Genomic DNA, 28000 nt, shown 5'->3' with positions numbered 1-28000 from the left:
TTGGCCCGTGGGTCAGCACCCGAGGCTACCTCTGCTGGAGCCTGAATGCAGGGCATGGCTGCACCTTCCTGCAGGCTGGCTCTCAGGGGGCAAAGAAAACCCCTCTGCTCCACTGACTACCTCAGCCCTGAGCTGAGGGCTCTGCCCCCCGCCGCCACGGCCTGTCATACCACACGTACCCAGAGACATACCTTGCTCTGGGAATGAAACCAGCAGTGCTCCCCCTCAGACCCTCTGTGGTGTATTTAAAAACAAAAAAAAGAGGATAAGAATATATATTAAATGACTATTTTATTTACACACCCTATTCATAAATAATTGAATCCTCTTTGTGACTGCACAATGATTCCTTGAAGATCTCCTAATGATTACACTGAAGTGACTAAAAGTGGATTAGTGGGCTTACTCACATCTGTGTGTGACCATGTTCTCTCACGTAGGTGCTCATACTCACACGTACACACACACACCAGAGAGGAGGCGGGACTCCTGGGGTCTTCTGGGCTCTCAGAGCACCTGCATTTGTCACCCAGCACCAGGAGGGCCCTGGTGGGAAACTGTGCCCCCTCCCACAGGTGTGAACTCGTGACAGCTGGAGAACAAAGAGCTGCAACCCAGGGAGCTCCCGCCCCGCCCCTCGCCCCTCGCCCCTCGCCCCTCTGGAGCTGCTCTCCTTTGTTCATCCTGGAAGGCATCTCTTTGGATTTGCAAATATTTTAATTCACAGAAACTCGAGGAGGGGGTGGGGGTGGGGGCTGGGGTGGCGCACTGACTGTCCTTCTGGCTTTCTCCAGGCTTTCTCCAGCCCCCGTGAGTGGCAACAGCATTCTAGAGACATGCAGTGGTGTGCGTACTAGTACCATACACACGACAAGTCGGACGCGGCCCGCAACTGGCCGGGCTGGTGGGCGGGGGCCTCTGGCTCCTCCAAGTCTGGGCCCTGTCACAGAGCTGTGTGGGGCCGGTCCACTCAGAGGGTCCGCACAGCCACCGGGTAGAGGAGGGACAAGTGCTCGGCCCCTTTGATGGGCAGCTTTCTGGTGGTATAGTAGTGGATGACTTCCGGGACACTGTCGAACGGGGGGCTGTTCTGACCCAGAACGTACTTCTCTTTGGTTTTGGCCAGTTTCATGTGCATAAAGCCCTGGTTGCTCCTGTGAATAAAACACAGAGGTTACTAGGATCTGCAGAGTGACAAAGGCTGAAACAGCCATGCTGCTCAAGCCCAGATGAAATGTAGCTGCATCTCAGCTCCCCCAAGCCCAGCATGGACTAGGAACCAGCAACACACACTGCTGGAGAGTCTTCTGGACCTCGAGAGCTTCCTCAGGAAAACAAACCCCCAGACTCGGCTCCTCTTCCTATTGCTGATACACGCAAGTATTTAAGGCTTGCATGACAGGCGCAATGTATGTGTAAGTCCCCAATTCCCTGACAAGCGTGCAGGACAGGTCATCACCCCCAGTTTACAGATGAGGAAACAGTGCCGCAGGGATGACAGGTGAGCTGTTTTCCAGAAATGGATGCTCCCCTTTCCATAGTACTCTCCTGTCACTAGGAAGGGGTGGCCCAGCCAGGGACTACATTTCCCAGCCTCCCTTGCAGCCATTGCAAACACGTAACTAGTTTTAGCCAATGGAATGTGGTGAGAACCTGTGTTCTTCCCCCAGCTCTGCCCCATGCAGGCACTCTCTTCTCTGGGCTTCCTCCGTCTGCTCAGTGAACTCGGCCTCCTCCTCCAAGGCCCAACCTGAGTGTTTCCTCTGCCAGGAAGTCTTCCAGGCTCCCACAAGTAGGGCTCCTTTCTTCCTCTGACTGCATTGAGCATACTCATGCCTCTATCAGCACTTACTTGGTTGAACTGCAATTACTTATCTTCCCAATTCCTGAGAGTTCCCCAGAGCAGGCCCAGTCCCTGTGCCCCATGCAGCCTGCTAGCTATATCAGCACACTGGGGTGGCACAGTTCTCGGATGGCAATGGCCACACTGCTTCCGCCTGGCCGGAGCAGACCCCTCCCACCTCCCACCCAGGTCTCTGGCCACATCGGATCACTCACTCAATCTGCCTTTGTCCGAGCCGCCTTCTCCCTGTCCACTCAGCTCCAAGCCTGGCCTTTTATGATGTTGCTGCCACATCTGCTGACGCTTGGTTTCCAAAGCACAGTCCAATTTACCTCATGTTTGTCACTTAGTGAGAGAGCTGGGACTCTGACCTCCTGCTGCCTTCTCTAGACCCTGTCCCTTGGCACTGAGAACTTGGGACCAGCCCTGGGGGCCTGGCTTCCAGGACACCAAGGCCGAGAGGCTGGCGAGGCCGAGCTCCATGTGGACACAAGTTTGCAGGCTTCTCAGCTCCAGCTCTCTTGCTCCAGCAGCCCCCACAGGGGCAGTGGAGGGCTCACACGCATCTTTTCCAGGCAGGACTGGGCTCCACACGCTCACCAGCGCCTGCTCTATTAATCTGTCAATTTGGACTCCAGGACCATTTTCAAATGACAGAGCAAATGCTTAATGAAGTGCGGGCACTGAGCAATACATCTGCTCATAATAATGTATTTAGAGATATCACCCTCAGCTTAAAGGAAATCGTTCCAAGAGCAATTATGTTTCAAGAGAGAGTAATTCCTGTAAAGAACTAAAATTTAAATCAAGATTTTTTAAGGCTGACAATGTTCTAATTACAGAGCCTGTGGCAAGTTCTGCTCCTCAGCGAAGGGTCATTTCATTGGAGAATTGCCTCGACACGTCTGCAAAGCAGGAGGTGCGCTTGCTTCAGCTGTTAAAAGGAAGCGGTGTGCACCACGTGAGAAAGGTGCAACCCCACTTAGGCGAAGACTAGCTACCCACCACACTGGAGAGAGCACAGGGCTGGGCCAGCCTGGAAAGGACGGGAATTGCTTGAACGAAGTGCTGAAATTGTGTGGCGAAGGAAACTGGGACTAGTTACAAAGCGCTCAGCTCCTTCACCTGGAGAAGGGGTGTGACGGGCAGAGCACGGGCTGGAGCAGGTGAGCGGCGGAGCGGAGCGCGTGTGGCCGGGGACGGTCGTGCGTCTCTGTGTGAGTGGCTCGCGCGGGGCGATGTTTTGGGTGCCAGACCACTGGGCTTTAATGACTGTCACACATCTAGAGCTGGGGTGCAAAGCGTAGGATGTGTTCGCCGCAGGCCCAGTCAGAATGTCACAGCTGTGCCCGCAACACAGGTAGGAAGTTGCAGGAGGAGCGGATTTAATTTTTAAGGAGGTTAAGGGAAGTAACTCATATGGTTTAATGGGACATTTTTACAGTGGCCGTTCTTAAAACATGCAGCAAGGGAAGTGGGCAGGAATGGTGAGAACAGCTGACAGAATCAGAGGCAGAAGCCGCATGGTTCGCTGGACCTGAGGCAGTCCTTTGGGGGTGCTGGGCTCTGTCCCTGCATCCACTGATCTGTGGGAGAGGCTAACTGGATGACCTCTGAGAGTGCTTCTGGGCCTAAGGTCCTGGATCCCACATGTATAAGCATAATTTGTTGCCCACTCTGTGAAGGCGTCCTGCAGGAAGGGGCCTGGAGGCAGTCTCATGCCCCATTTCACTGCTGCCCATGGCCCCGTCTTATTCTCATGGGACACTGGCCCGAATGGTCAGCACAATGTTTCTTGAGCACTTCTGTGATCCAGGCTGTATGCTGAGCCCCGAGGCTCAGGCAGAAGGTGGCCAACCCAGCCTCACACAGCAATCAGCAGTGGGGCTGCTCCCCTCCTTGCTGGGCCTTTCCCAGGGTCCATGCTCCTGACCTCAGTACCATCCGGCTCTAAGCAAGAATCCTACTTAGCCCTCTACACTCCACATGAGGCCAGGCAAGGTGGTAGGGGAGAGACATTAGACCTGCACAAGAGACTCCTTGACTCTGGCCTCAGTCCCCAGGTGCTTACCCCACAGAGCTGATGGTGGGCCAGACAGGACAGGGTTGGCACGGAAAGGTCATCCCAAGCATTGGGGATGGCCTGTCCTGACTGCTGAAGCTCCCAGCTATGGGGACAGGGTGGTGACCCATTACATGGGGTTGGCAGGCCCTGAGGGGTGAGCAGGCTTGCTTTTTGAGACAATCTGTCAAACTCTGACTCACGAAAAGGTCAGGTAAAACCTTGTCAACACACACCTAAGAGATGTGTTATAATAATACATCCTGATCAGTGAGCCACAAGGTCCCCATGAGTGAGATGTTACCCAGCAATAGCTAAAGTTTTAAAAACAGCTGGGAAGGGATGGCTTTAATGACTCCCAACTCAGCACAGAAGACGTCTAGCATGAGAAGAGAAAAAAAATGAGAATTTCTAGGGAGAACATAATGTGCATCAGATGACCAGCATGCCTGGGGATGCTGTGCCTGCTCTGGACAGAGCTTCTGGAGCTAGAAGCCACCTGGGGACCATCTCCTCTCACCCTCTTGGGGAACTTGGGAGGAAGCTGAGGTTGGAGAGAGCAACACTCTGGCCCAAGGCATACAGCAAGGTGGGCTGTAGCTGCAGCCAGAACCCAGAGCCCTTGCATCCAGGGAGCTTGGACAGGCTGCTACCGCCCGCCAGGCTCCTGCATCAGTCCTGCCTCCTTTGATAGGACATCTTCCGAGAGCAAAGTCACAATTAGGGGTGTCTCTGGTGGCTGACCTGTCTAATGAGTCATGTATGGCTGACAGAGGCTGGGGGTGCTGGGGCTGTCACCGCGTTTAGATCGCTCATTAACATCACAAAAAGCACCTCCTCATCACCAGGATTATCAAACGTGCCTGGTGTGCCGGGCCTAATAACAGGCCCCATCTCGTCTCATAATCACGGGCTTTAATAAAACATCACTCAGCCCGCAGCTGCCGGCCCGAGCAGGGTACAAGGCCTCACCTCTCGCTTTTAGACCTAATTGCTTGATGCATATTTCATGAAGAATTCTGAGTAATAGTTATGTTAAATCGCTTCTTTTCATGATGAAATGACTTAAAAATACTTGCATATAATATTTATGTAGAAGAAGGCAAGGAAACTGCCTTTTGGGACTAGCATGTAGGACCTGGTTACAGGAATCTACACACAGCGAGGAGCTCTGGTTCCCCTCTGCTGAAAGGTGGTTGGGGAACCGCTCCCTTGACAGAGATGCTCAGAACACTGTCCCTCGGCTCAGAGCTAACCATGGCTCCCCAGTGCCACCACATAAGGAAGGTGACCCACGCTGCTCACACCCCCAGTGTGCAGCAGGCATGGAGCTGAGCTGGTGCTACGTGTTAGCTCATGTAAGCCCACAGCAACGCGAAGTTGGTGTAACTACCACTGCTTACAGATGGGAAAACCGATGCCAAGTTCCACAGGACATGGTGAGGCTGGGATTTCACTATGGCTATCCAACTCTAAAGCCTATGTTCTCTTCTTAGCCTGAGGTAAGCGTTCAGGGATCTGAAGCTACCACTGCAGCCTCATCTTCCCCTGCTCAGCCACCAAACCAGATGGATCCAGGTGTCTACGTGGGCCTTTGGACTCCTTCTGCCTTGAGACGTGGGTTCCCTGCAGCTCTATGAGCTCCTGAGGTCAAGAATCCTCTCTGTTCATTGTGACGTTCCTCAGTAGGCCAAGCTTTACTTCCCTCCGGGCCCTCGGCACCTACCTGGCCCACAGTTGGGTACTTGGTCCATCCGTCCATTATCCATCCAGCCATCAGCTATCTAGTGAGGGTCTGTCCTGAGCCAGCAACGAGGCCCTACATATCCTTCCCTCTGGACTGTAAGCTTCTGAGGGCAGGCCGGTGGCTGTCCTGCCCTGTCCCTCAGTGTGGCCCAGCCAGGGTAGAAACCACTGCCCCCAAGGCCGGATACAGTAGCTGCTCTGTTGGGAAAGCTAGGACAGCCAGTGAGGACCAGCTGAGCAAGCTTAGTGAGGGGCAGAGCCATGAGCGGCACCCAGAGGTCAGAAAGAGAAGTCTTGCCTGAGGGAGGTCACAAGGAAGAATGGGTCAAACCCCTCTTTCCCCCAGTTTCTATAAGAAATCCTTCCGGGGGCAACTGAGCCAGCCAGTGCCCCCTGCCTAGGCCTCAAGAAATAGGAGATACAAATAGGAGACAAGTTCCCTCCTAAAGCCATGGTCTTCCTGGGCATTTGAAATACCCTCAACAATTGGTTGCAGGATGATTCTCAGGGGATGAAGTGTTGCAGTTCCCCTGCCCTCTGTGAGCACAACGCCAACCAGTGTTCAGCCACAGAGCCCAGGCCTCTGTTGGGGCAGAGACGGACACAGATGTTTGTGCTGAATCAGTGCGGGGGTAGGTGGTACTCCTGGGTGGCTCAGCTGGTTAAGCGTCTGCCTTCAGCTCGGGTCATGATCCCAGGGTCCTGGAATCGAGCCCCACGTCTGGCTCCCTGCTCAGCGGCAAGTCTGCTTCTCCCTCTGTGATCTCTCTCACTCTCTCAAATAAATAAAAATCTTTTTAAAAAAAACCCCCAAAACAAAACACCTGGCCCCTAACGCTGATCTGTTGTGACCCTGGGTGAGGGAGCCGGCCTGGAGGGTGACCACGGCAAGGTACCTCCTACCATCGTGGCCTCCGAGGGGCCTGCAAAAAGGCTGTTCCTGCCCTAACTCCGCCTGGCAGTTGGCAATGCTACCTCTGCAAGCAGATAGATGGCTCTGATTCAGAACGTTTGCTCCCCTCCTAGCTTCTCTTTGACCTCCAGCAAGACTGGATCTGTTGCTGGGTATGTGTCTACACAGAAATTCTTGTCACCATACCTGTGAGCAGTGTGTAGCCACTCCAGAGAAACACGCTGTGAGAGGCCTGGGCCAGGTGGGAAAGAAATAGTCAGAACTCAAGTGCCTCAGGGGACAGAAACCTGGCTGCCATCTCCCGAGGGCCTACTGTGTGCAGGCTAGCATCCGCAGATGCTGGGACCTTCCAGCAAGGGGCCCGGAGCCGGGCACGCAAGATGTACGACCGTGTTAGCAGTGCCCCTCGGTCCACAACTGGACCAACCCGTGGCTTCAGCAAGATGCTGCGAGGGCTGCCATTACCTGCATGACAGCCACGGCACAGATGAGAGGACCAAGGGCTGGAGGAGGGAGAAGCAAGCTGTCTGGGTCACAGCAACAGGACATCAAGGTGTTCTGAGCCCAAGGGCCAGGACGTGAGCTCTTCTACCCGTGTGATGGGGGTCTCCAACTGCAGTGCATGGAGCTGGAGGACCGGAGGCTCCCTCCAGCTGACATGGTCTAGGAGTCAAGGGAGCTGGGAGCTTAAAAGGTCACGTGGCAAATACCTGCATGCCGCCTACTGCCTTCGGAAATAGCCTTCACAGTGATAAGCCTAAGATGCACGTGCCAAGTTATGGCGAACAAACGTCTAAATGTAAATGCTGCTGAGCCCAACGACTTGATTTACAACCAAATAATTAGACTTTCAATAAATGCATCAGCAGCGATTAGCCTTCCTGGGCCGCCTGGGCATTTCTCAAGCTCTAAGCGGGTGGCTCAGGGTGAGGCCCTTCAGTAAATCATGACAAAGAGCCATCTGCAAGCAGGAGAGGTGGCAGGTGCCTCTCCCAGCAAACATGGAGAGGCATAACGTTTGCTTTGTGCCACACAAAGCAGCAGGTAGGCCAAAATGAATCCATTTTGGGCAATTTTCTCAGGAGAAGACTAACAAAGTTTAGACAGGAGGATCTGAAGGATCAAGGCTGACAAGAGAGTGAGCCTCCCGTTACTGGAGGTGTGAAAGCAGGAGGGTAATGATGCCTGGGGGTCAGGCCAGGTGACTTTTGCAGGCCCCTTGTTCAGTATTCCCAGCGGTCCTCAGGCTCAGCCAAGCATACATGAAGACTGTAGGAGGAGGGGTGGAGGCAGGGGTGGGGCTGACATGTATGAAATGTGAGAGCTTTGGGAAGGGGCAAGACTGTCTAGCCTGTTCTGTTAGGTTTCCCCTTTTACTTCTAAGTGAAGACTTTTCTAGGAACTCGAATGCCTTTCTGTGTTTAGGACAGGTGGGGTTGGCAGGGTGGCTGGACCAAAGTCAGACCGGCCTGAGTTCAAACTCTGATCCCACTGATGTCATTGGCTGGGCAAGTCCCAGTGTCCCCATTTGGAAAAGGTGGAGGAGGTCTCTCTGGCACTAAAGTTCTCAAGCCAGTGAGGGACATCTCTAGGTGGTGGGGGCCAGCCCAGCAGCAGGCAGGAGGACTAAGGCAGGGCAGGACGGCTACCCTCATGTAGGAAGAAAGACCAGTAGAGTGCTGGGCACAGCAGATCCTCAGGCTTAGGGACGGCACGATGACAAAAGCAGTCCTAACGCCTGTGCCCACAGATGGACAGAATGCATTCGGCCCAGAGTGGTCTCCATCTGCCGGGACAAGCCCTCCCCAGCCCACACTCTGCTCGGAGCAGTGCTTCTCCACCGAGGTGAGTTTACCCCTTCTGGGGGGGTATCCAGCAATGCCTGGAAACTCAGGTGCTGCTGGCATCTGGGTGGAAGCCAGGGTGCTGCTCAAAACCCTACAACACATAGGACAGCCCCTACAACAAAGAATCGTCCAGCCCCAACTTCCAGCGGCAAGAGGTTAAAGCCAACACTCACTGTTTTCCAGTGCCTAAAAATCTGCATCTATGAAATGGGAATAACGAGAGTCCCCCCCACAGTAGTTATGAGGGTAAGTGAGAACGTCCTTGTGAGTGAAGTGTGAACGCCTGATAAAAAAGGTTAGGTTGTCTGGCTCCACATTTGAGGGCTTGAGACACAACACAGAACTGGCCAAAGAGCTTGGCTGCAAAGGGCTCCGAGCTGTTTCAAGGCCCAACCCCACCCCCCAACCAGCAGATCAGGGGGACATGCCAGCCTGAAGGAAGCTCCGGAACAGGGACCAGGCAGGTGGTGGGCAAAGGCAGCTGTGAGCACCGGCGGCTGAGGAGAGGACTCAGAGGGGCACAAGGAAAGCAGGAGAGCTCCTGAAGGAACCACCGCTTGTGGACTCAGGGTCCCCCAGACCTGGGTCTGAGTCCCTCTCCTGCCACACCGAGCTGTGGCTCCCTCGGCCTCAGCTTCTGCATCTGTGGAATGGAGCTTTCATCCCCCAGCCCCCCGCAAGGGCTGTCTGAGGTCTGAGCTGGGCAGTGCATGAGCAAGTTTGGCAGGTGCTGAGGCTCGGGGTTCTGACATGGCTTTGTTTCCACCCGCTCTGTAGGAGCTGCGTACAAGTTACTGCCCATCTGGTTTGTGTTGCTGGCTCCACGCGGTCTGGGCTGAGCAGTGAATGTGTCTTCCCGTCTGTCTGGTCTATCGTTCATTGCCATGTTGGCAGCCTAGAAGCCATGGATGGCCAGGCAGACTCCTGGCTGCAGGACCACCTCCTCCAGCTGGGCAGCCCACCCAGCTGGGGTAGGAGGCCTAGGTTCTGGCCCCGGCTCTGTCACTGGGTGACACTGGGAAGGGTATACTTCCCTGACATCAATTTCCCCAAACATCAAGTGGTATTTCATAGCACTCTCAAAAGCACATTGTTACACACAGGGCTCCACATGAAAACAGAATAGGAAAGATGAGGACATTTCTGTGCTTAAAAAACACTGGTCCGGGGCACCTGGGTGGCTCAGTCGGTTAAACGTCTGCCTTCGGCTCAGGTCATGATCCCAGAGTCCTGGGATCAGGCCCCACACTGGGCTCCCTGCTCAGCGGGGAGTCTGCTTTTCCCTCTCTCTCTGCCCCTCCCCCCTGCTTGTGCTCTTTAGCGCTCTCTCTAAAATAAATAAAATCTTAAAAAAAAAAATACTGGTCATACACGATCTGTGGTATTTATTAAGTACCTATGATGTGTATTGTTCTGTATTCACCATTTCTGAGGCAGACAGATACCAAGCAGAGGCTTTTGAGACTATTTGGTTCTCTGCCCTCATTTTACAGATGATTTAGAGGCCCAGAGGGGGTGGAGGTTTGCTCTAAGTGAATCAGGGGCTGGAATTCCCCCATGCCATCAGGTGTAGGGGATGCTTGGCCACCACCAGTAGCCTTTATAGGCTCTCGTCAGCAGGGAAAGGGTATGGCAAAGTGGAGGGTGAGGATGTGGGAGGCGTCAGAGAGGAGGAGGGAAGCAGCAATCATCCACACCCTGAATCTCATCCTTCTCCTTAAATCATGGGGCTGGCCCCTACTATCCTCCCAACCCAACTCCTGTCCTGGTGGGGGCTTCCCTTGCTTACTGACAGAGGGCATCCATTAGCACAGCAAGGGAAGGGACTTGCCCACAAAGCACCTGATCCAACCTACAGTTTTGCTTCAAAAAAGAAAAAAAAAAGTAAAGAAAGAAAATCCAGAGGGTTCTTTAAAGACTACAAGTTAAAACAGATCCATCTGCTCAGTGACCCTGCCCCTAACCTGAGAGTAGTTTTCTCCTCTCTGGAATTTCAAAGGCACACGGCTGACTGCAAGCCACCCAAACATCCTGGCCAAGGGCCTTTGCAAACCATATAAATGATAGTGCTTCTCAGTGGAAAAACTCCCAACAGTCCTTGGAATCTGGGCCTCAGTTTCTTCATCTGTGAAATGGGGAGTAGTTTTCAATGTTCCCTGAAGTCCACTGAAAGCAAGTGAAAAGAGCTCGGTACTAGACATCAGGAATCTGGTCCCAGCCCTGGCTCCTGCCCTCTCAGGCCTCAGTTTCCCCATCTCTACAATGAAGGGACAGGACTAGAGGACCCCTGAGGTCCTGCAAACCTGTAAACCTTTAAAGCTTGGCACGTAGGAGATGCTCACACCTCATGATGAAGAAGGAATGACTACTTGGATATTAAACAAAAGGACTCACCTTCCTTATAGAAGCCCCAGAATCCCAGGGCTGGAAGAGGAGTGCATGTTTCTCAAACATAGTTTCTTCAAATGTGCCTCAGAATGCCCACATCACAGTCCCTCGAGACTTGTTAAACCTGAGGCTCCCTGGGCCTCTTTGCAACCAGATCTGTCTTTTTTTTTTTTTAAGATTTACTTATTTGTTTTGATGGGGGGAGGGGCAGAGGGAGAGACTCTTTCAAGGAGACTCCCCACTGAGCATGAAGCCCGATGTGGGGCTCGATCCCATGACCCATGAGATCATGACCTGATCCAAAAGTCAGATGCTTGACCGACTGAGCCACCCAGGCGTCCCTAGAACCAGATCTGCTTTTAATATGCTAAGAGATTCTGATGTACATTCAGGTTTTAGCACCCCATTCTAGTTCTATCCCATGATGGAAACACCTTTGTAATATTCACAACATTTACTGTCCAGCTTTTGTCCCTTACCCTCAGCACTGGGGAGCTTACTCCCTACCGAGACAACCCCTTCCAAACTTTGATGGCTCTGACCATGGGAAAGTCTTTCTTGGACTTAGTGCAGCTCACTGGCCGTAGCCTCAGCTCCAAGCTCCGGTTCCTGCAGGCCATGGCCATTCCTTCTGCCCCAGGAAAGCCCCTCAGAGACCAGAAGACAGAAGAAGCAGGAACAGACCCGGGGCTGCTCTCTCTCTCCAGTTGTCCTTACAGGGCAGAATCTCCTGTCCTTTCCCATCCTGGTCACACCTGCTCTTCACTATCTCTCATGCACTGGGGTCTTGCAACTGGGCATTGTCCCTGGTGGGTCTTTCCAGCTTTGCCCTCAGCCCTGCTGTCTGAATATGACCCCACCATCAATGTGGACACCCCAGGTCTTTGCTAATCTCCTTTCTGGTGTCTGCTGACCTCCTGAGGCCACGTCCTCCAAGTTCCAAAGGAAAGGATCTTATAGACATGCAAGTGTTATCAGGTGAAGATAACATTCACTTCCTGACCAAAACCAAAAGGAGCACCAGGTCCAAGAACATTAAGAAGCAAAAGCCCACTGGCTTTGGCTACACTCGGAAGGTTTGCAAATGCAATTTTGAAAGGTCAGTCAGCCCTCAGTAATCTGGGCTCTGGAGGGTGAGTCCTCTGGTGTTGGGCATTCATTCTGGCAGCTTCTTGACAACCTCTGCCCACGGGGTGGAGAATTTTCTCAAAATTAAATCTCCAGCTCTTTGCTCCCTAATGAAATTGATTTCTGCCTTGATACACAACAAAGCTTTCATTTTATTATTTGGCTAGGATTTGACCACATTAATTACAGTTTTTTTCAGCATGGCTGCAAGTAATTGGGTTCCAAAAAGTTACTTACTATATGGAACTGATTGCTTTTTAAAAGCACAACTCCCACAAAAGCAAAACAGTCCATCCTATTTCTTCATAAATACTTTTTGGTTAAGATTAGAACAATTCAAGACAGAAAAGGTATTTTTCAGGCCCAAAAGTATGAAGTCCAAGCAGGATTATGCTAACATTTGAAGACTGTGGGTCTGAAATCTGGGTGTGCCCAGATTGCTGGCTCTCATGGTGTCAGAACTCCTACCCCGCCCCGCATTTTTCATCAGTTATTGGTATAATTCTGCCTGCCTCAGAGGACACTCTGCAGAGGCCCGTTCCAGTCAGCTTCTCCTAGGTCCCTGGGGCTGCAAAGAGCCTGCTGGGCACTGTGTAAGCGCATTTCTCCCTGGGACGCTACGTCCAGCTTGGGTGCGGTATACACCTTCAGTGTCAAGTGCGGAGGACAGGCACACGGCCTGCCCTTTGGCAAAGTGGGAGATCAAAAGAACGAAGACCTGGGAATGTGGAACGCTGGCGTGGCCACAGGGAAGTGCCACATCTGGCTGAGCCCGTTTCCTTGAGGGCAAAGTGGGGATGCTGTGACTAGCCGGAGAGAGCTGACGGGACTTCAGAGTTTCTAAGGCATGTCTCTGTCCATAATAGTGTTGGTCACCTGGGCGGGGGTTGGGGAGTCCGAGGGCTCACATGGTAGGGACAACTGAAAACTCCAGCTGGGACCAGAGGAAAAAGGGATACTGCAGAGACCTCTCCTCCAATCCAAAACTTAATTAACCATCCTTCTACCTTCTGTTACTTCTCAATAAAAAATCATCCTCCACAGCCCTGATCCAATGCCAACTCCTCCAGGAAGCCTTCCAAGATGCCCCTGGTCAAACTTAACTTCCTTCCTCCTCCACTTATTATCTGCCACATCTCCCTATACCGCAGCACTCACCTGCCTGCTTGTCCCCTTGCCCAGACTACCAGCATAGAGTCTGACGTGCCTTTGTCTCCCTGCCCAGTTAAAGGCCTGGCACACAGTGGGATCACAGCATTGACAGCCCTAGCTGACTTGTTTGTTGGCCCTGCCGTGAAAGTCTGCTGAAACGTGGCAGGCTGGTTCCCACGCTGCCTGGGACCATGAGCAGCGTGTGCACGTTCAAAAGGAAAATAGGAAAAAAAAAAAAGTTCTAATTAAAGCATTTCTAATAAGCTGGCTTTGCCAAACCAATTGTTTCTGATATTCCTCCTGGGCGAAGTAGTATTAAAAAAAGTTAAAAAGGCATTGAAAGTGGCAGAAATCACCCCTGGCTGGAAAGTAGACAGTGGCCGCTCACTCGGGAAGCTCCCAGGACAAAAGGTTTGAGGCACTAAGAACCAGGGTGGGGAGGCCTCCGCCCCAGCAAAGTGGAAGCGTGTGCATGTGAGTGAGTGTGACACCACACACACTCATACACAGCAAAACATCAGTTTTATAGTTTTAGCCTTTCAACTGTGGGAGCAAAGACGAGAGCTATAAAATCTGACACCCGCTTTTATAAATCTGCCTCAAATACCAAGAACGCTTATGCAGAAAATGGGAGGAGAAAATACAGCGCTGTGGGGCTCAGAGGGTGACAGCACCTGGGCTCTGCCAGCGACTTGCCACAGGACTCTGGGGAGGTCTTTTTCCCTCCCTGGGCCTATTTCTCCCATCCCAAAGCCAGGGTCTTGACCCTGATGATTCAAGACCCTTCTGACTTTAAGGGCCTGAAGGTCTAGGGAACAGCCACCCCACATCTTGGGATTTTACTGTAGGAAGCTATTTGCTTCAAGCCCTGCCAAATGCCTCTAAGTGGGGGCTAATCGTTATTTCCTCAGGGGGCCTTCGAGTTATTTACCTAGCTAGAAGCAAAGTAAGACCACAATCCTTTCCTGGGGCAAGCACAGAAGCTCTGCAAATAATCCCACCTGCATTAGCACAGCCTCTGAGTTGACAGAGAGCTTGCCTTCCTCCCACTGTGTTCCTGAGCCTCTGGGCTCAGGAGGCTGGGAGCCGTGAAGCCACCTGCTGCGTGACCCTCATGCAAGGGGCAGCAGTGGGGGATTCAGGCCCGGGGCTTCTGGGCCCCCGCTGTATCCTTCTCCATGCTGCTGCCCTTTCACTGACGGCAGATGCGAGGTCTGTATCTGTCACCATGGATGGTCCCTGCAGCACCCATATGCCCTCCCCAAGTCCCCAACCAAGCCATTCCCAGATGGCTTTTGCAAAAATATTATTAAGCAAGTCATATTAACAAGATGTCAGAAATATGATTGGATAGAAATGTTTTTCTCATTTGGAGAGACCACCCAGTGCCTCAGAGAAGCTGTTCCGGGGCATGAGAGGTTTCCTGGCGACCGACGGGCAGTTGGAAAGCCTCCCCTGGTGGGCAAGCCACACGGGCAGATTTATGTGGGCTGATATGACATAATTAAAAATCAGCTGGAAATGGAATTGGGGGACCAGGGAGCTCTCAGGGGAGCAAAAACTGCATGTGTGGCTGGGGTGGGGGGGGGACACCCAGCCTGTCAGTGGGCATGCTCGGCACTGGCAGGCCAGGAGGCGCGCTGGAGAATGGGCTGGAGGTGTGAATGCGGGTGCCTCTCGCTCTGGGTTCTGGGCAGCAGTGCAGAGTGCGGCTGAGTTAGGGGGGCGTGTTTTCCAGGGTCTTTTCAAAACTGGCCACCCCAGGTCCATGTTGCAACTGGTGACACCGCTGCTCGTCAGTCATTCAGCAAGCTGGATGAGGTCCTGACTCTGCCCTCTCTCACCCCCATCAGTCCCACCATGACACGTGCTCCCCTCTCCTCCTGCTGCCGTAGTCCTTTACTGCAGCCCCCCAGCAGCCAGCCTGCACGCTGATCTGCCTTCCAGACACATCCATGGTCAGATGGGGCTTCTGAAAACCTGTCTCGCCAGCTACGGAGGCCACCACTGTCCCTTGAGAGCTGGCCTCAACAACTTCCCTCTCTGCCACCAGGTCCCCAGATGCCCCCAGCTTCTGCTGCTTGAGAGTGGACCCAGAGAAGAAAGTGGACTCCAAAGTTGGGTCATGTATCCTGACACTGTCACTTCAGAGCCAGAAAACCCCAATGTTTTCAGATTCCCACAAGCCGAGGGAAGGAGCCTAGGGTCTCTGGCCATCTACACGTCACCCTGGGCAAGTTGCCAGGCAATGCCAGGCAATGGCTTTGTGGCCCAGGTCCTGCTCAGAAACTCCAGCTGTGGTCCTGGGGCTACAGATACCTGCCCGGGGCCCTGGCTGGGCTATCTGGGCCCAGATAGAGGGGAAGGGTTGGGGGTTTCTGCTCAGAGAGGGTCCCAGAGGACAGAAAGAGGGCACTGGGATGGATTAAAGCCCAGCTCTTCACTTGCAGCAACAGAGTGAGCCCATTTCTGCATGTGTAAGACGAAGGTAATCCTTCCTGCTCTTCTCACCTCACGCTAACTACAGGGCGGGAGGGTTTGATATGTAGAACTCGGAGGTTTACTGTTGTCGGTTTGTCCCCTGCAAGGAGCGTTTGAGGAGCCTCTGTCTGGCCTACAGTAGCAGCTCCTAACTGTGGCATTTCCTTTAAACCTTCCAGAAGGAGAAAGCACCCTGCATGCTATTTGAGTAGAAAGTTCCTTTTTCCTCCATCAGCCCAGAAAGGAAGTGAAATCTTCTGTATAGTGAGAGCAAAGACACAGACGTCCCCCAACCCCAGCCCTGTCCCTGCTGCCCTCTGTCTCAGCCTGACGCAAATGCTGCCAGAAAACAGGGTCTGGTCGGGAAGCCAGGAGGTGGGCAACGCCTTCCCCTTTCTGGGTCCCAGTTTCTCCATCTATACGGGGCATTGGGCCAGGTGATCTAAAACATCTTCTGGGGGCACCTGGGTGGCTCAGTCGGTTGGGTGTCTGACTCTTAACTTTGGCTCGTGAGACTGTGAGACTGGCCCGTGTGGGCCTGCATGCTCAGTGGGGGGTCGGCTTGGGATTTGCCCCCTTCTACCCCCACGCACTCTAACATAGATAAATAAGCCTAAGTTAAAAAAACTCTCTTTCTGTTCCCCAAATCCCAAGATTTCCGCTTAGTGTACTCACTGTACCAGAGCTGCTGCCCCGGCTTGCCACAAAAATGCTTCCCCATGAGAAAATGAGGAAATGCCTGTTGAGGTGCTCAACATCTTCAGCTGGGAGAGCAGAGAGGTTAAGTGACCTACCCAAGGTCACACAGCCAGGCTTTGACTCTAGCTCTGTGTGATTTGAAGTCTCAGTCACAGCAATGCAGGGTTTCGAGCTGCAGCCTGCATAAACTCTAAAATCCCACCCTAATAACGGGAAGTGGATGTGGGTGTGGACAGAGACTTCTAGGCCAGACCCAGATAATCCACAAGGCTTTGAACCACACTGAGCTCTTTCCTCAACAACCTACAGCTCTCCAAAGTCTATAACAAAGGCTGTGAGTTACCACTGACGGACGGACTGAGCACTTACTACATGCTAGGCACATGCTAAGCGTCTCACACATACTGTCTTTTCATTAATATATCTGTAATACCCACTTTACAGATGAGGAAACTGAGGCTCAGATATGTTAAGACCCTTATGCCCAAGACCACCTTGCTATTAAGAGGCAGAGCTGGTGGGGTGCCTGGGTGCCTCAGTCGATTAAACATCTGACCCGTGATCTCAACTCACGTCTTGATCTCAGGGTCATGAGTTCAAGCCCCGTGTTGGGCTCTGCACTGGGTGTGGAGTCTACTTAAAAAAAAAAAAGAGGCAGAGCTGGGGTTCAAGAGCCCATGTCTTCTGCTGCACAGAGCGTCATCTCACGGGGGCAGGAGAGGGTGCTTGCTGGTGGACAGGATATATTAGTAACTGTGCATTGAAAAGTAGGAAGCTTTTTCTCCTGTGCTGTTTCCCCAGCAAGGGTAGGGCCTTACCCTGCCCACCCACAACTGCCTGAATCCTCCTTGGACCAGGTCAAAGCCCCCCTTCCCTCACACCCTCACACCCCCACCCCCCGGCCCAGCACTATCTGCCTGACCACCTCTTTTTCTTCTGTAGGCCCCTCCTCCTCCAGCCCTCACACCCACCTGGCAGCTTGGAGAGGTGCAGAGTCAGAGGGTCCCTCTCATTAGAGCCGGGCCGTCCTCTGGGTGCACAACCCTTCCTTCCTTTAGGCCTTGGCCTCAGGGGCAGGGCTGAGAAAAGGGCACTGATGAAGTAAGTCCAGGCATTCTGGGGCTGGAGGTCATGCAGTGCAGACAGCTCAACCACTGGGAAGGCCCTGGTGTGGTCGGAGGGACTGTTCTGGGGCTCTCCCTTGGGAGCAGGCAGCTACCCTGAAGTATCTGGAGCCTCAGTTGTTGACCCAACAAGGGATGCTTCCATGGTAGAGGGAAGTGAAGTGTGTGCTCCTCGCTGAAGGCCAAGGACTGAGCAGCCTTTTCTCACCCCCCGCCCCCTCCTCACCCTGCAAACCTTTATTATTTCTTGCTCCTGGCTGTCAGCAGCAACAAACTAAGATTAATCACTCGCTTGCCTGCCCAGACCCAGACATGCCTTCTGTTTGAAAACTCTCTCCTTTACTATATAAATCAATGAAGGGAGAGAAGGAAGAAAAACAACTCTAACAGCAGTGTGCCCCCAGCACCCCTGGAATGCAACCCATCTGCTCCTCCTGGCTGGGCTACACCCACCACCCACCGCTGGAGCCCCGGGAAGCCTTTGTTGATGGCGACTGGCTGGCCAGCACGCAGCACAAACCTGCAGTTCCGAGCAGAGCATGAACCAGAACCAGCCGGGTGTCCTTAAGCAGTCAGAGCAGGAGGCATGTTCTGGATAAATGGTCTGACCCCCTCCTCCCCTACTTGGAGGAGGAGATGGGGCCCTAGTCTTCCCACCATCCTTGGAACCTAGGGGAAAGGCACCTCATCCTAACTGTGTGAAGCCCGTTACCTGGAAACAGATTTACTGATCAAACCCCAGGCCTTCATTCTGTGGACGCAGGAGGCAGGCACTGGCCCAAGCACCCAGGAGCAGATACAGCCGGGCCACGCTCCCAGGGCTTCTGACCTGGCCCAGCACTCTGCCCAGTCTGCCTCGATGTCTAATAAGCTCTGGGAAAGCTGGGAGGAGCAGACACCGGCATTACACTGAGCACCTGCTGTGGGCCACGCATCGGGCCAACCCGCAGAGCCACATTACTTCTTACAACAGCTTTATGAGAGTGGCCCATTGTTTTCCAGGCAATGATCAGGGAAGCAAAGTCACTTGCCTAGCATAACATAGCAGGTAAAAGATGGAGCCAGGATTCAAACTCAGGTTATCTCTGACTGCAGAGCCCATGTTCTTCCCTTTACATCTCAAACAGGGCTGCCCTGGAACTGCCCGCCCCTGGGATGCCTGCCCACAGGCTGCCTGCCTCCCAGGCTCTTGGATTGTGCTAGCTTGAGTGGCTGTTGGTGGGCATGGGGGAGGGAAGGGGGGCTCAGGAAGGCAGAAACGGTGGTTTTTTTCCTGGATAATACTCTTGGTGCACCCTGGCTCACTAATGGCTCTAGAATTCAGCTCTGAGGACATGACTGCACCTTGCTCAAAACCTTCAGGGATCCCTGCTACCTTAGAGGAGAGGGCCCCAAGTCCTTAGCCTGGACAGTAGGGCCGCACGTCTCCTCAGCTCCCGTGGAAGTGTTATTTGTTGTTCTTACACAACAAATAGGGTCTGCACTTCCCTGCCTCCATGCATTCCTCTGCTTGGGCTGCCCTGTCTATAGGATGACCTGCTCACCCTCCAAATACCCCCTCTTCGGATGCCTTCCCTCTTTCACAGCCCTGAGCCCTTTCTGCCTTGGGTAACCCTACAGCACTCCTGCGAGTATATGAGTTCTGGTGTACATATGCTCTCCCCTTGGGCTGTGAACTCCTCAAGGGCTGGAATCCAGTACACAAAGGGTACTGAATGGGGCAGAGCTTATGGGAGGGGATCCTAAATGATCAAGACTGAGTTGCAACTTGAGGGAAACAAGCCAGACCCCAGAAGCATCTCCTGAGGTCAGAATCTGGGCCACATCTGCAAGGGTGCTGTGCAGTTTGCCTCTGGGGATTTGAAAGCTGAAGGCCCCTTTGTGGGGGTTCCTGGGGCCATGTCTCCCACTGGGGTTGGGACTCTCACTGCCTAAAGAAAGCTGGACCTGGGCTCTTGTCAAAGGAGTATTGGTGTCCCTACGAGGACTTTTTTTTTTTTTCTTGAGAGAGGGGCAGAGGCAGAGGGAGAGAATCTTAAGCAGGCTCCACGCCCACCACAGAGTCCAGTGTGGGGCTCGATCTCACGATCCTGAGATCAGGACCTGAGCTGAAATCAAAGAGCTGGATGCTTAACTGACTGCGCCACCTGGGAGCCCCCTGCGAGGCCTTTAAGTGCCACTCTGTCTGCCTGCTCCCAGGGATGGGCCCAATGCAGGCAGAGCCTGCCCCGCATCTGGGGAGGGGAGCCCTGGCACTCACCCTGCCTCCCTGCCCCCACCAGCTGCAAACCCTCATCTTTGAAGTCCTATTTCCCTCATGTCCAGATTCCTTTGCAAAAACTCATGAAACTGGAACTTGCAAAAAAGTCATTCGTAGTCCAAACTGCCTGAAGAACCCTTTTAATGAGATTTTTCAAGACTTTTCATCCCTTTCCCCTACTGCCTGCCTTTCCAGACAGGAAGCTGTTAGAGTGTGGTGTTTTCTTGCCAATATTTAAATGCTCACCCTTGCTTCCCTGAGGCTGGAGTGAGTGTTCTGAAGGCCAACGTGTCTGTTAGCAGCTGAGAGGGAGCGTAGTCAGGCTGGAGAATGGGAAGAGGGAGAGCTCTGTAGGGAGGAGGAGATAAGGGCAATGTTCCAAAGCAGCTAGTCAGGACCTCTGTAAGACTGCTCCATAGGTGGGGGTGTCTGCCAGGGAGGGGATCTAGAGGCAGCGGGGTGGGGAGTGCAGGTGCCATCTTGGATTGCCATGAGTGCAGAGGGCTTTTGGTGGCAGATGGCTGGCAGCGTGGGCCTGTCCCCCCACAGTGGGAAGCAGTCGCCAGCTCTTGTCAGTGTGGTCTGGGTCTTAGTCTCCCCATCCATGAAGCAAAGGCTGGATTCGATGGGCCTCTAAGGTCGCTTCCAGATGACCTCTGACCTGGTATAATTGGGAGGGGTGGGAAGAGACCAGGCTGGGAGTCCATGGCCTCCACTCCAGTCTTGGAAGTTCATTCAGCTGCCTATACCCTAAAATGAAGAAGAGGATGATGCTTTTTGTCCTAGCCACCTGGTGGGGCTATCCTGGGGCAAACACATCGGCCTTCTAAAATGTAAGGTGCTGCAGATACGCAGGGAGACAGGGTCAGGAAGTGGGGCTTAAGCATAAAGGCAGGTCCCTGAGAGTGCATTTAGTGGCTCCATCACTAAAAATGGAGTCTCAACTCCTCTGTGAGGCACAGGACCCACCAATGTCTCTTCTGTATCTCCAGGGCTTTGCCTGGGTTGTACCCTTCACCTGAGATTCCCCCCACCTGGTCCCTGCCTGAGACCACTTACCCTCTCTTTAAGGCTCAAGTGCACCAGGAGCTTCTCCTAACCCTCCATGGCAGGGACTGCCCACCCCTGTGCCAACTCCGGGTCCCCAAGGCCTCCCGTGCAGACCTGCGTGTAAGAAGACCAGGCTGAACGGGCCAGGCTGTGAGCCCCTGTGGCCTGAGCTGAGCTGTTCTCATTTCAGCTCCCTACGCTGCCCTGCCCAGTGCCTGGTACGGGAGGCTCCGATAAATATCTGCTGAGAGAAGGACAGACGGGGTGGAGGACCCGTCCTCTGAGGCCAGATTCCCCCAAATCCTTTCTCCACCCTAGGACATCCTCACAGCAGGACCCAGGGTTCATATGAAAACATAGCTGGAATTCCAATGTCAATTTGCACCACGCTCCTGACAACACCGTGCGTGGAGAATGCCAATCCTACCCTGCCCCCACCGCGTAGGCCTCGGGGATCTGAGAGACTTCGCACCTCCCGTGGTGGCTGGCAAAGTTGGCACTCGGTCCAAGCAGCCGTGACGTTCAGTACCAGGGCCATTCCCTTTGTGGTCAAGGTGATTAATGCCAGGTATCACTCCCTGGCTGGCACCTGGTCATCATGAACTAGGGCCACTCTGGGAAGCCAGCTCACCTCCCCCTAACAGACTGCCCTGCCCAGCCATAGGATGGCCTAGCCCACCTCCTCAATTCCGGGCTTCTTCAAGGGAAATCTGACCACGTGAGACCACTCATCTGGTCTTTGGGATCTCATGGCTTTAGACAAACATGCAAAACTAAACCTCCAGCACCCGTGGGCAGAGACCAGTCATCCTAACTCAGGCCTGATGGCAGATGTTCTTATCTGGGGTTCTGGCACAGGCTGCTGGCCCTGGCCCTCAGTCTCCTCCACCTCCTCCCTGGCTTGGGAGGTGCAGGGGATCTGGCCAGAGTGCTCCACAGACAGGGGGAGGCTGAGTCCAAGGACACGGGAAATCCAGGGAGTCAGAGACACCTGATGTCAGAGGTGGAGGAATCCTTAGCAGTCATCAAAGTCCCCATGAACAGATGTGGATGCTGAGTCCCAGAAGGAAGGAACTTGCCCAAGGTCACACAGCGAGCAGTGATTAATAGGTCAGGACTCTTGTCCAGAACTCTGGTCAACAGGTCCTCTCTGCTGCCCTTAAAAATGGCCTTTAATGAAACCATTACCGTTTCCCAGGTTGGGAAACTGGGAAAGCAGGATGGGACTGATATAAGACAGGGTTTACACTGCACTGGTTGGGCTAGAAGTGCTTTCCCTCTGGAAGAAGAGCATCGTCAGCCCCTGTGCACAGAAAAGTCTCCAAAAGGTGCTGTGACTGCCAAGGCCATAAGGCCATGGAGTGGGGAGGCCTGTCCCTTACTTTCTCCACTGCATGCATCCCCGACTCCTAGACTCCAAGCCCGTTACTGTGAAAACAGAATCAAGGTGCTGTCAGTCCCTCAAGAGCAGTCCAACCCAGGGAATGTGGCACACCCGGGATGAAAAGGAATTGCACTCTCGGGGCTGTGATGGAAATGCTCTCCTGAAGACCCATCTCAGGTGGACTTTAGGCCCATCTGCATCACAAAGGGCACGTTTCACAGGAAACTGGGAAATGGATCCCGCAGGTATCGTGGTATGGTCACTTCTGCAACTGGCTGGAGAATTCCGTATATGGTCCCATGTTGCTGCTTCAGCTGTGACACATCCTGGGTACTCAGGAGGCCAAGTTCCCTTGTAGGCAGATCTGTGTTGGGGTCACCGTGGGGCCCCAGTGTCCAGCCAGGTCTGCCCAGCAAATAAATAGGAAACTTAGTGGGGCCCGGGCCCTCATGGAGGATTGCCGGGCCTGGTATGGGGTGCTCCGTCCCTCCTTCCTTGGTGCACCCAGTTAGCCATTTTGGGAACACTCCTCTGGCCAGGCCCCAGACAACAGGATTCCAGGAGGAAAGAGTCACAGAGCAACTCCTAGAGTACCAGCACGAGGAGGGCCGCTCTGAGGAAGCCTAGGGGGTGGGCAGGCTGCCTCAGTCAGCGTGGAAGGGCAGTGACGCGGGAATCCCGTCTCTGATGTCACCTGCTTCCTTTAACCTCTCCCAGCCTGGACAGCACATTGCATCTTGAAGCTCAGGAAGAATCGCTCAAGAGCTCCTGGGTTGCTAGGTTACCTTGGACAGTGAGGGAGGAGGCAGGGCTGCACGGAGCAGTGAGCTGTGAGCCGCTGAGGACCCGCTGGTCTCTGTCAGCATGGCCCGCGGCGTGCACCTGTCCCCCACGGCGCCCTCTCCTCCATCCATGATGGGCTTCTAACTCTGCTCACTTCCAGCCCAGCCTCCCAGGCCAGCTGCAGTTCAGTATTGAATTCTTCTCAGCTGAGATAACTGAACTGACTCTTCAAGCCAACGGTCTGACAGTGAACAACGAAGTACAAGTGCTGCTTGTCCTAAGTGCCCTCCCAGCTGGTTAGAAATGCCCTCCATGTTCTCCCTGACGAGGGCCATCCAGCCCCAGTTGTACACCCCCAGCGATGAGACACTCACTACCTCCTGAGGCAGCTTTGGATGGCTCTAATTCCGGAGCAGTTCTGCTTGTTAAAAAACTTTTGCTCTCACTGAGCTGGAATCTGCCCGCCCAAAACTCCCACCTGGGGACCCCCAACCACAGCTGCTCCTTCTGCCCTGATCATCCTGGAGCAATCTGTGGCTTCCACCATGTCTCCACATGTCCTCTGTTCTCCAGGCAGACTTCAGTGCCTCTGTTTGCTGCCCATGCACTGCAGCTTGTCACGGTCCCTCTCGGGGCAGAACCCAGCAGACAGGGTGGGGCCAGTCCTGAGCAGAGAGAGCAGGCCAGTCTCTTCTTCCGTGGCTACACTGCTGCTACGGTCTACACGGCCGGCAGCCACATCCCAGCAGGCCCCTTCTCTATCACATGGCCTCTAGGAACGGTGATAGAGCAGGGAGGAAGCCAGGCAGAGGGCTTCATTGCTGGTCTGTGCTGGCCAAAGGGCCTGGGGTCCTTAAACCCCAATTCTGTCACTAACTTTGTGTCCTTGGGAAATCTCTCCTCTCTAGGCCTCAGTATTCCTATCTGTAAAATGGGTTTTAGACAATCTGTTGGGTCCCATTCAGTAATAGCACTGAATGATGAAGCGCTCAAGCAAAAAACCCTCTTATTTCAGGGCTGCCTATCAACAGCGATGTTTCATGGGTCAGAAAGACCCAACAGTTTACAAAGCAGCCATAGATGACACCAGCAGGATTCTTCCTGGCTCTTCGCAGCACTCCTCACAATCTCTGTGACACACATAAAAATCAGACCTGCCCCAACAGCAGCCTGGGACACAGGGGAAGGGTTGTTCCCACAGTGGCAGTGGGCCGCCGTGGAGAGTCAAATAGCTGGTCCTGAGTCCTGGCCCTGCCCCTTGGGCCTGCCAATCCCCCCCTGTGAGCCTCAGTTTCCTCACCTGCAAAATGGGGACAATATGTTTCTCATCAGAGGACTGTTGTGAGGTTTGAGAGAGGGATGAGGTATGCTCAGAGCTTCATTTGTGTCCTGCCTTACAGCAGATATGAAAGCTATTCTTGGGTATGTAATATTAAATCCTAGGAAAATGCCCCTCCTCTTCTGGGGCAGAGAACATTAAAAACCTCCTCTGTCTCCCAGGAGAGTAAGTTCAAATTGAAAAACTGAGGCTTGAAATAACTCATGCCGGCACGTTCCCAGGGGAGGGGACACTGGCGATCTTGCTGCCACAGACACAAGAGCCAGGCAGCGCTTCACTTGAGGCTGCCGAGGAGGGCTGAGAGGGTAGATGAGGCTGTACTCACTTCAGGGAGAGGGAATAGTCGTGCTTGCTGGTCTGGCTGTTCCGGACAAGGTAGCTGCACTCCTTGCAGAGCCGCAGAAGGTTCTCGGCGTCTCCTCGGCTGATGGCTCCGTGATACCAGCTGGGGAGAAGGGAGAGGGTCAGAACCCAGCACAGACCTGACCCCCACGGCACTCGATACCCTTGCAAACTCCTTGGGGAGGCTCGGCTCCCTCGGAGGGCAGCTGGCCTGTCCCAGTGTCCTCGTCAGGAGGCAAGGGCACGTGGGTGTGGGTGTGCATGTATTCAATTCTTCAATACAGAATTATATGTCTGCTCACGTGCGATCCTGGGGAGAGCACAGTGAACAAACCGGCAGCCTCCTCCCTCATAGGGCTTACATCCCAGCTGCTACGGAGGAGACGAAGCAGGGTGGGGTGTGGTTTGGAGCTCGTGGTAGTGACTGCTATTTTAAGCAGTAGCCAGGGAAGCCTTCCTGAAGGAGTGACATTTCAGTGTGGACGGGCAGGAGGTGAGGGAGGAAGCCACAAAGGCCGGTAGCTGGGACAGAGCGTTCCGGCAGAGGGAGGGGCAGCCAAGGCCCGAGGCAGGAGGGAGTGCCTGATGAGCCTGGGAAACAGCTAGGAGGCCAGCACAGCGGCAGAGAGCCCAACGGGGTGGGGGTGGGCAGTGTGACCCATGTGGCCACCGGGCAGGGCTGGGTCAGGGTGCCTCATGCGCAGGGAGACGACCCTGGCTTTCTCCGTCTGAGTGACACAGAGGCCATCAGAGGGTGCTGACAGGAGGGACACGTGCTGCCTCTCTGTGACATCTGCGGGACAAGTGGGTGGTGCTCATCACTCAGGAAAGCAGGCAGTTGGGTGGGAAAGCCAACCGATGCTCCTGTCAAGCAAATCTGGCATCGGCTGGGAAGGCGGGAAGCCCGGCATCACTGTTCTTGGATACCACGCGGTCAGCGGCAGAATCCGAAGGAAGGGGTGCAGTGGCAGATGACCTGACTAAGGCCCCTGGCTGCAGGACAAAAGAGGAACACTGATCTTCAAGATTGGGAGAGCTGAAGGTAGAATTTTGGAGGAAGACTGAAGATCACAAGATGCAGAGTCAGGATGCATTTTTGTTTACATTACAGTGCAGGGGCAGTGGGACGGTGGCAAGACGGGGCCAGGAAGAGAACCATGGGCGCTGGATGGCCACAGAGGCACAGACCGCCCTGCCACACTCGCCAACCGGGCGGTCACGGGCAAGCAGCAGAACCTGACTGCAGCCCGGTTCTCTCTCGAGTTAGGGTCACTCCACCCCCATTTTAGGGTGTGAGGATTAAATGGGAGGATGCATAGCAGGGCTTATGCAGAGCCTGGGATGGGTGAGTTTCAACAAACGGCAGCTCCGAGCATCAAGTGAATTTGCTGATGGCCATGGGTAACTCCCCCAACTGTCATTATTCAGGCTGCTGGCCACCCATAGGCTGCATTTCCAATTCCCAGGTGTAAGCAGGGGTGCTGCCGCCTCCTGGCCCTGCCCAGGAGGGCCCTGCAGACAGGGCCTCTGAGAGTTCTGTGACAGACATTCTGCATGGGGATTAACAGGGCACTCCTTACCCTGCACCCTTTCTGCCATTTACAAGGCAGCGTTCTGAACAGTTAGCAGCAGTGGTGATGACATAATGATAACCTCAGAACCCAACCTGCTTCAGGAAAGCAAGGACTAGGGAGTAGATATGAGTGTCCCTGCCCACTGAGCATGGGAGTGAGTCGCTGACTGCCTGGGAGGTGATCACGCACAGCAGGTGAGCCCTGGGGCTGGACATCTGGAGGGGAGACTCGCCAAGGGAAAGGGTAGGAGGAGTGTAGACCCGCCTTCCTTTCTAAATGTATGTAGAAATGAAGAGGAATATGAAGTTAGGGATTGCAAGGGATCCCATAGTGAAAGCACTTCCAGAGATGTGAGGGCTGAAGTCACATGTTAGAAGGTATACACGACTGGAGTTTGGAGAAACAGCTAGACAAGGATGGAATGGACTTCAGAACTAAGAGTTAACAGATTTGGCAAGGTTGTTTTCTGGGAAATTTCACCCGTGTAACGCACACCCAGTGAGCTGACAAACATGTTGTTTTATTAGGAAAACAAGTTCCAGCCATTTGAAGCAGAGCCATCCTCAGGGAAAGGCCTAGAAGAGGTCTCCAGGGAAGTGCTGTCTGCCCTGCGCCTCTCCCTGAGCACAGGAGCTGAGCTGGTGGCAGATGGCCTCCAGAGGCTCGGGATCCTGGTGGAAGGTAATGCCTGGAAAGTCAACAGGATAAGCTGCTGGCTCCTTGCCTACTGCCCCAGCTACTGCACACAGAAAGTCAGGGACTTGGGTCGAGATTCACAGGAGACCCAAGCTAGTTTGGGAGAAAAGGGCCAAAGGACATGATCAGGGGGCTGGGGCCAGCCACTGGCCAGCTGGCTGGCATGAGGTTGGGCACCAGGAGACAGGGTGGGCCTGGGTGGTCCCGTGGGGGGCTGAGGGCCAACTGCTGGGCCCCAGCAGGCTCTACCTAGACTGAAAACAGAACCTAAGCAGGAGGCACTCTGGGGATGTGCTGGATTTTGCAGAGCTGGCCAGTCAGGCCAGAATTGTGGGGATTGAGAAGACCCAACCATTGCCATCCAGCCTATGCAGTACCCATTAGCTCACCCAATGTTTCCTCACCGCTGACTACATCCTTGATCTCATGGAGCTGATGCAGGGAAGAGGGAGAGTCAATGAACAGATTTAGGACACAATTTCAGAAAGTGACAAGTGCTATGTAGGAATCCTGAGTTTGTGCTAGACAGTGACCGGGGCAGGGAAAGTGCCTATGTTAGAACGAACAGACAGAGGAGCCTGCAAGGAGATGACATTTGACCTGAGAATCTGCATCGTGAGAAGGAGCCAATCATGTAAAGAGCCCAAGAAAACACGTTCTCTGCAGAGGAACTAACGACTGCAAAGGATCTGAAGTAGAATGCACTGGGGGTGTTCACAGAGCAGAAAGGCAGCAACAATGCTCCAGCTCTGTGAGCACGAGGAGTGCTACAGGATGAGGGTGGAATGGGAGGCAGAGCCCAATTCCCTGAGGCCTGTGAGCAAGGGAAGAAGTCTGATTTCATTCTAAGCATAGCAGAGGGCAATGTGTTTTAAAAAAAGGATGTTACTTGCTCTCGATGGTCTTGCCAAAGGCCAACCAGGTTCTCCTGAAGAGGGGCCAGAGGGGAAGTGAAGTGGGAGACGAGCTAGGGGGGCTTCTGCGGTGGTACAGACGGGAGCTGGTTCGGGGACAAGAGGAACAGATGGACTCAGCCTATATTCTGGGTGGAAAACTAGCAGAAGTTGCTAGTTTAGATGCATTAGATGCTAGTATAAGGTTAAAAAAAGGGAATCCAGAGGACTCCAGATTGGTGGCTTTAGCAAGTAGGTACATGTGATGCCATTTATGGAGGTGGGGAAGCTGGAGG

At 53.8% G+C, this 28000-nt stretch overlaps 1 protein-coding gene across 1 annotated transcript in view; it reads right to left on the bottom strand.

The window, feature by feature from the left end:
• Positions 1-703: 703 nt before the first annotated feature.
• SHB (SH2 domain containing adaptor protein B) overlaps positions 704-28000 on the bottom strand; it is a 134242-nt gene continuing 106945 nt past the window's right edge. Inside the window, exons 5-6 of the mRNA XM_035016266.1 lie at positions 24525-24644; positions 704-1154 (exon numbers count right to left, since the gene is read on the bottom strand). Coding sequence (XP_034872157.1) covers positions 971-1154; positions 24525-24644 — 304 coding nt within the window. The 3' untranslated portion in view covers positions 704-970. The remainder of the gene's footprint in view (positions 1155-24524; positions 24645-28000) is intronic.

The sequence above is a fragment of the Mirounga leonina genome, unplaced genomic scaffold, assembly GCF_011800145.1.
Source record: "Mirounga leonina isolate KUSES-001 unplaced genomic scaffold, KU_Mleo_1.0 Mir_170, whole genome shotgun sequence".
NCBI classification, from domain to species: domain Eukaryota; kingdom Metazoa; phylum Chordata; class Mammalia; order Carnivora; family Phocidae; genus Mirounga; species Mirounga leonina.
Note: the sequence above shows the minus strand (reverse complement) of the source record. Positions and strands in the feature narration are given on the sequence as shown.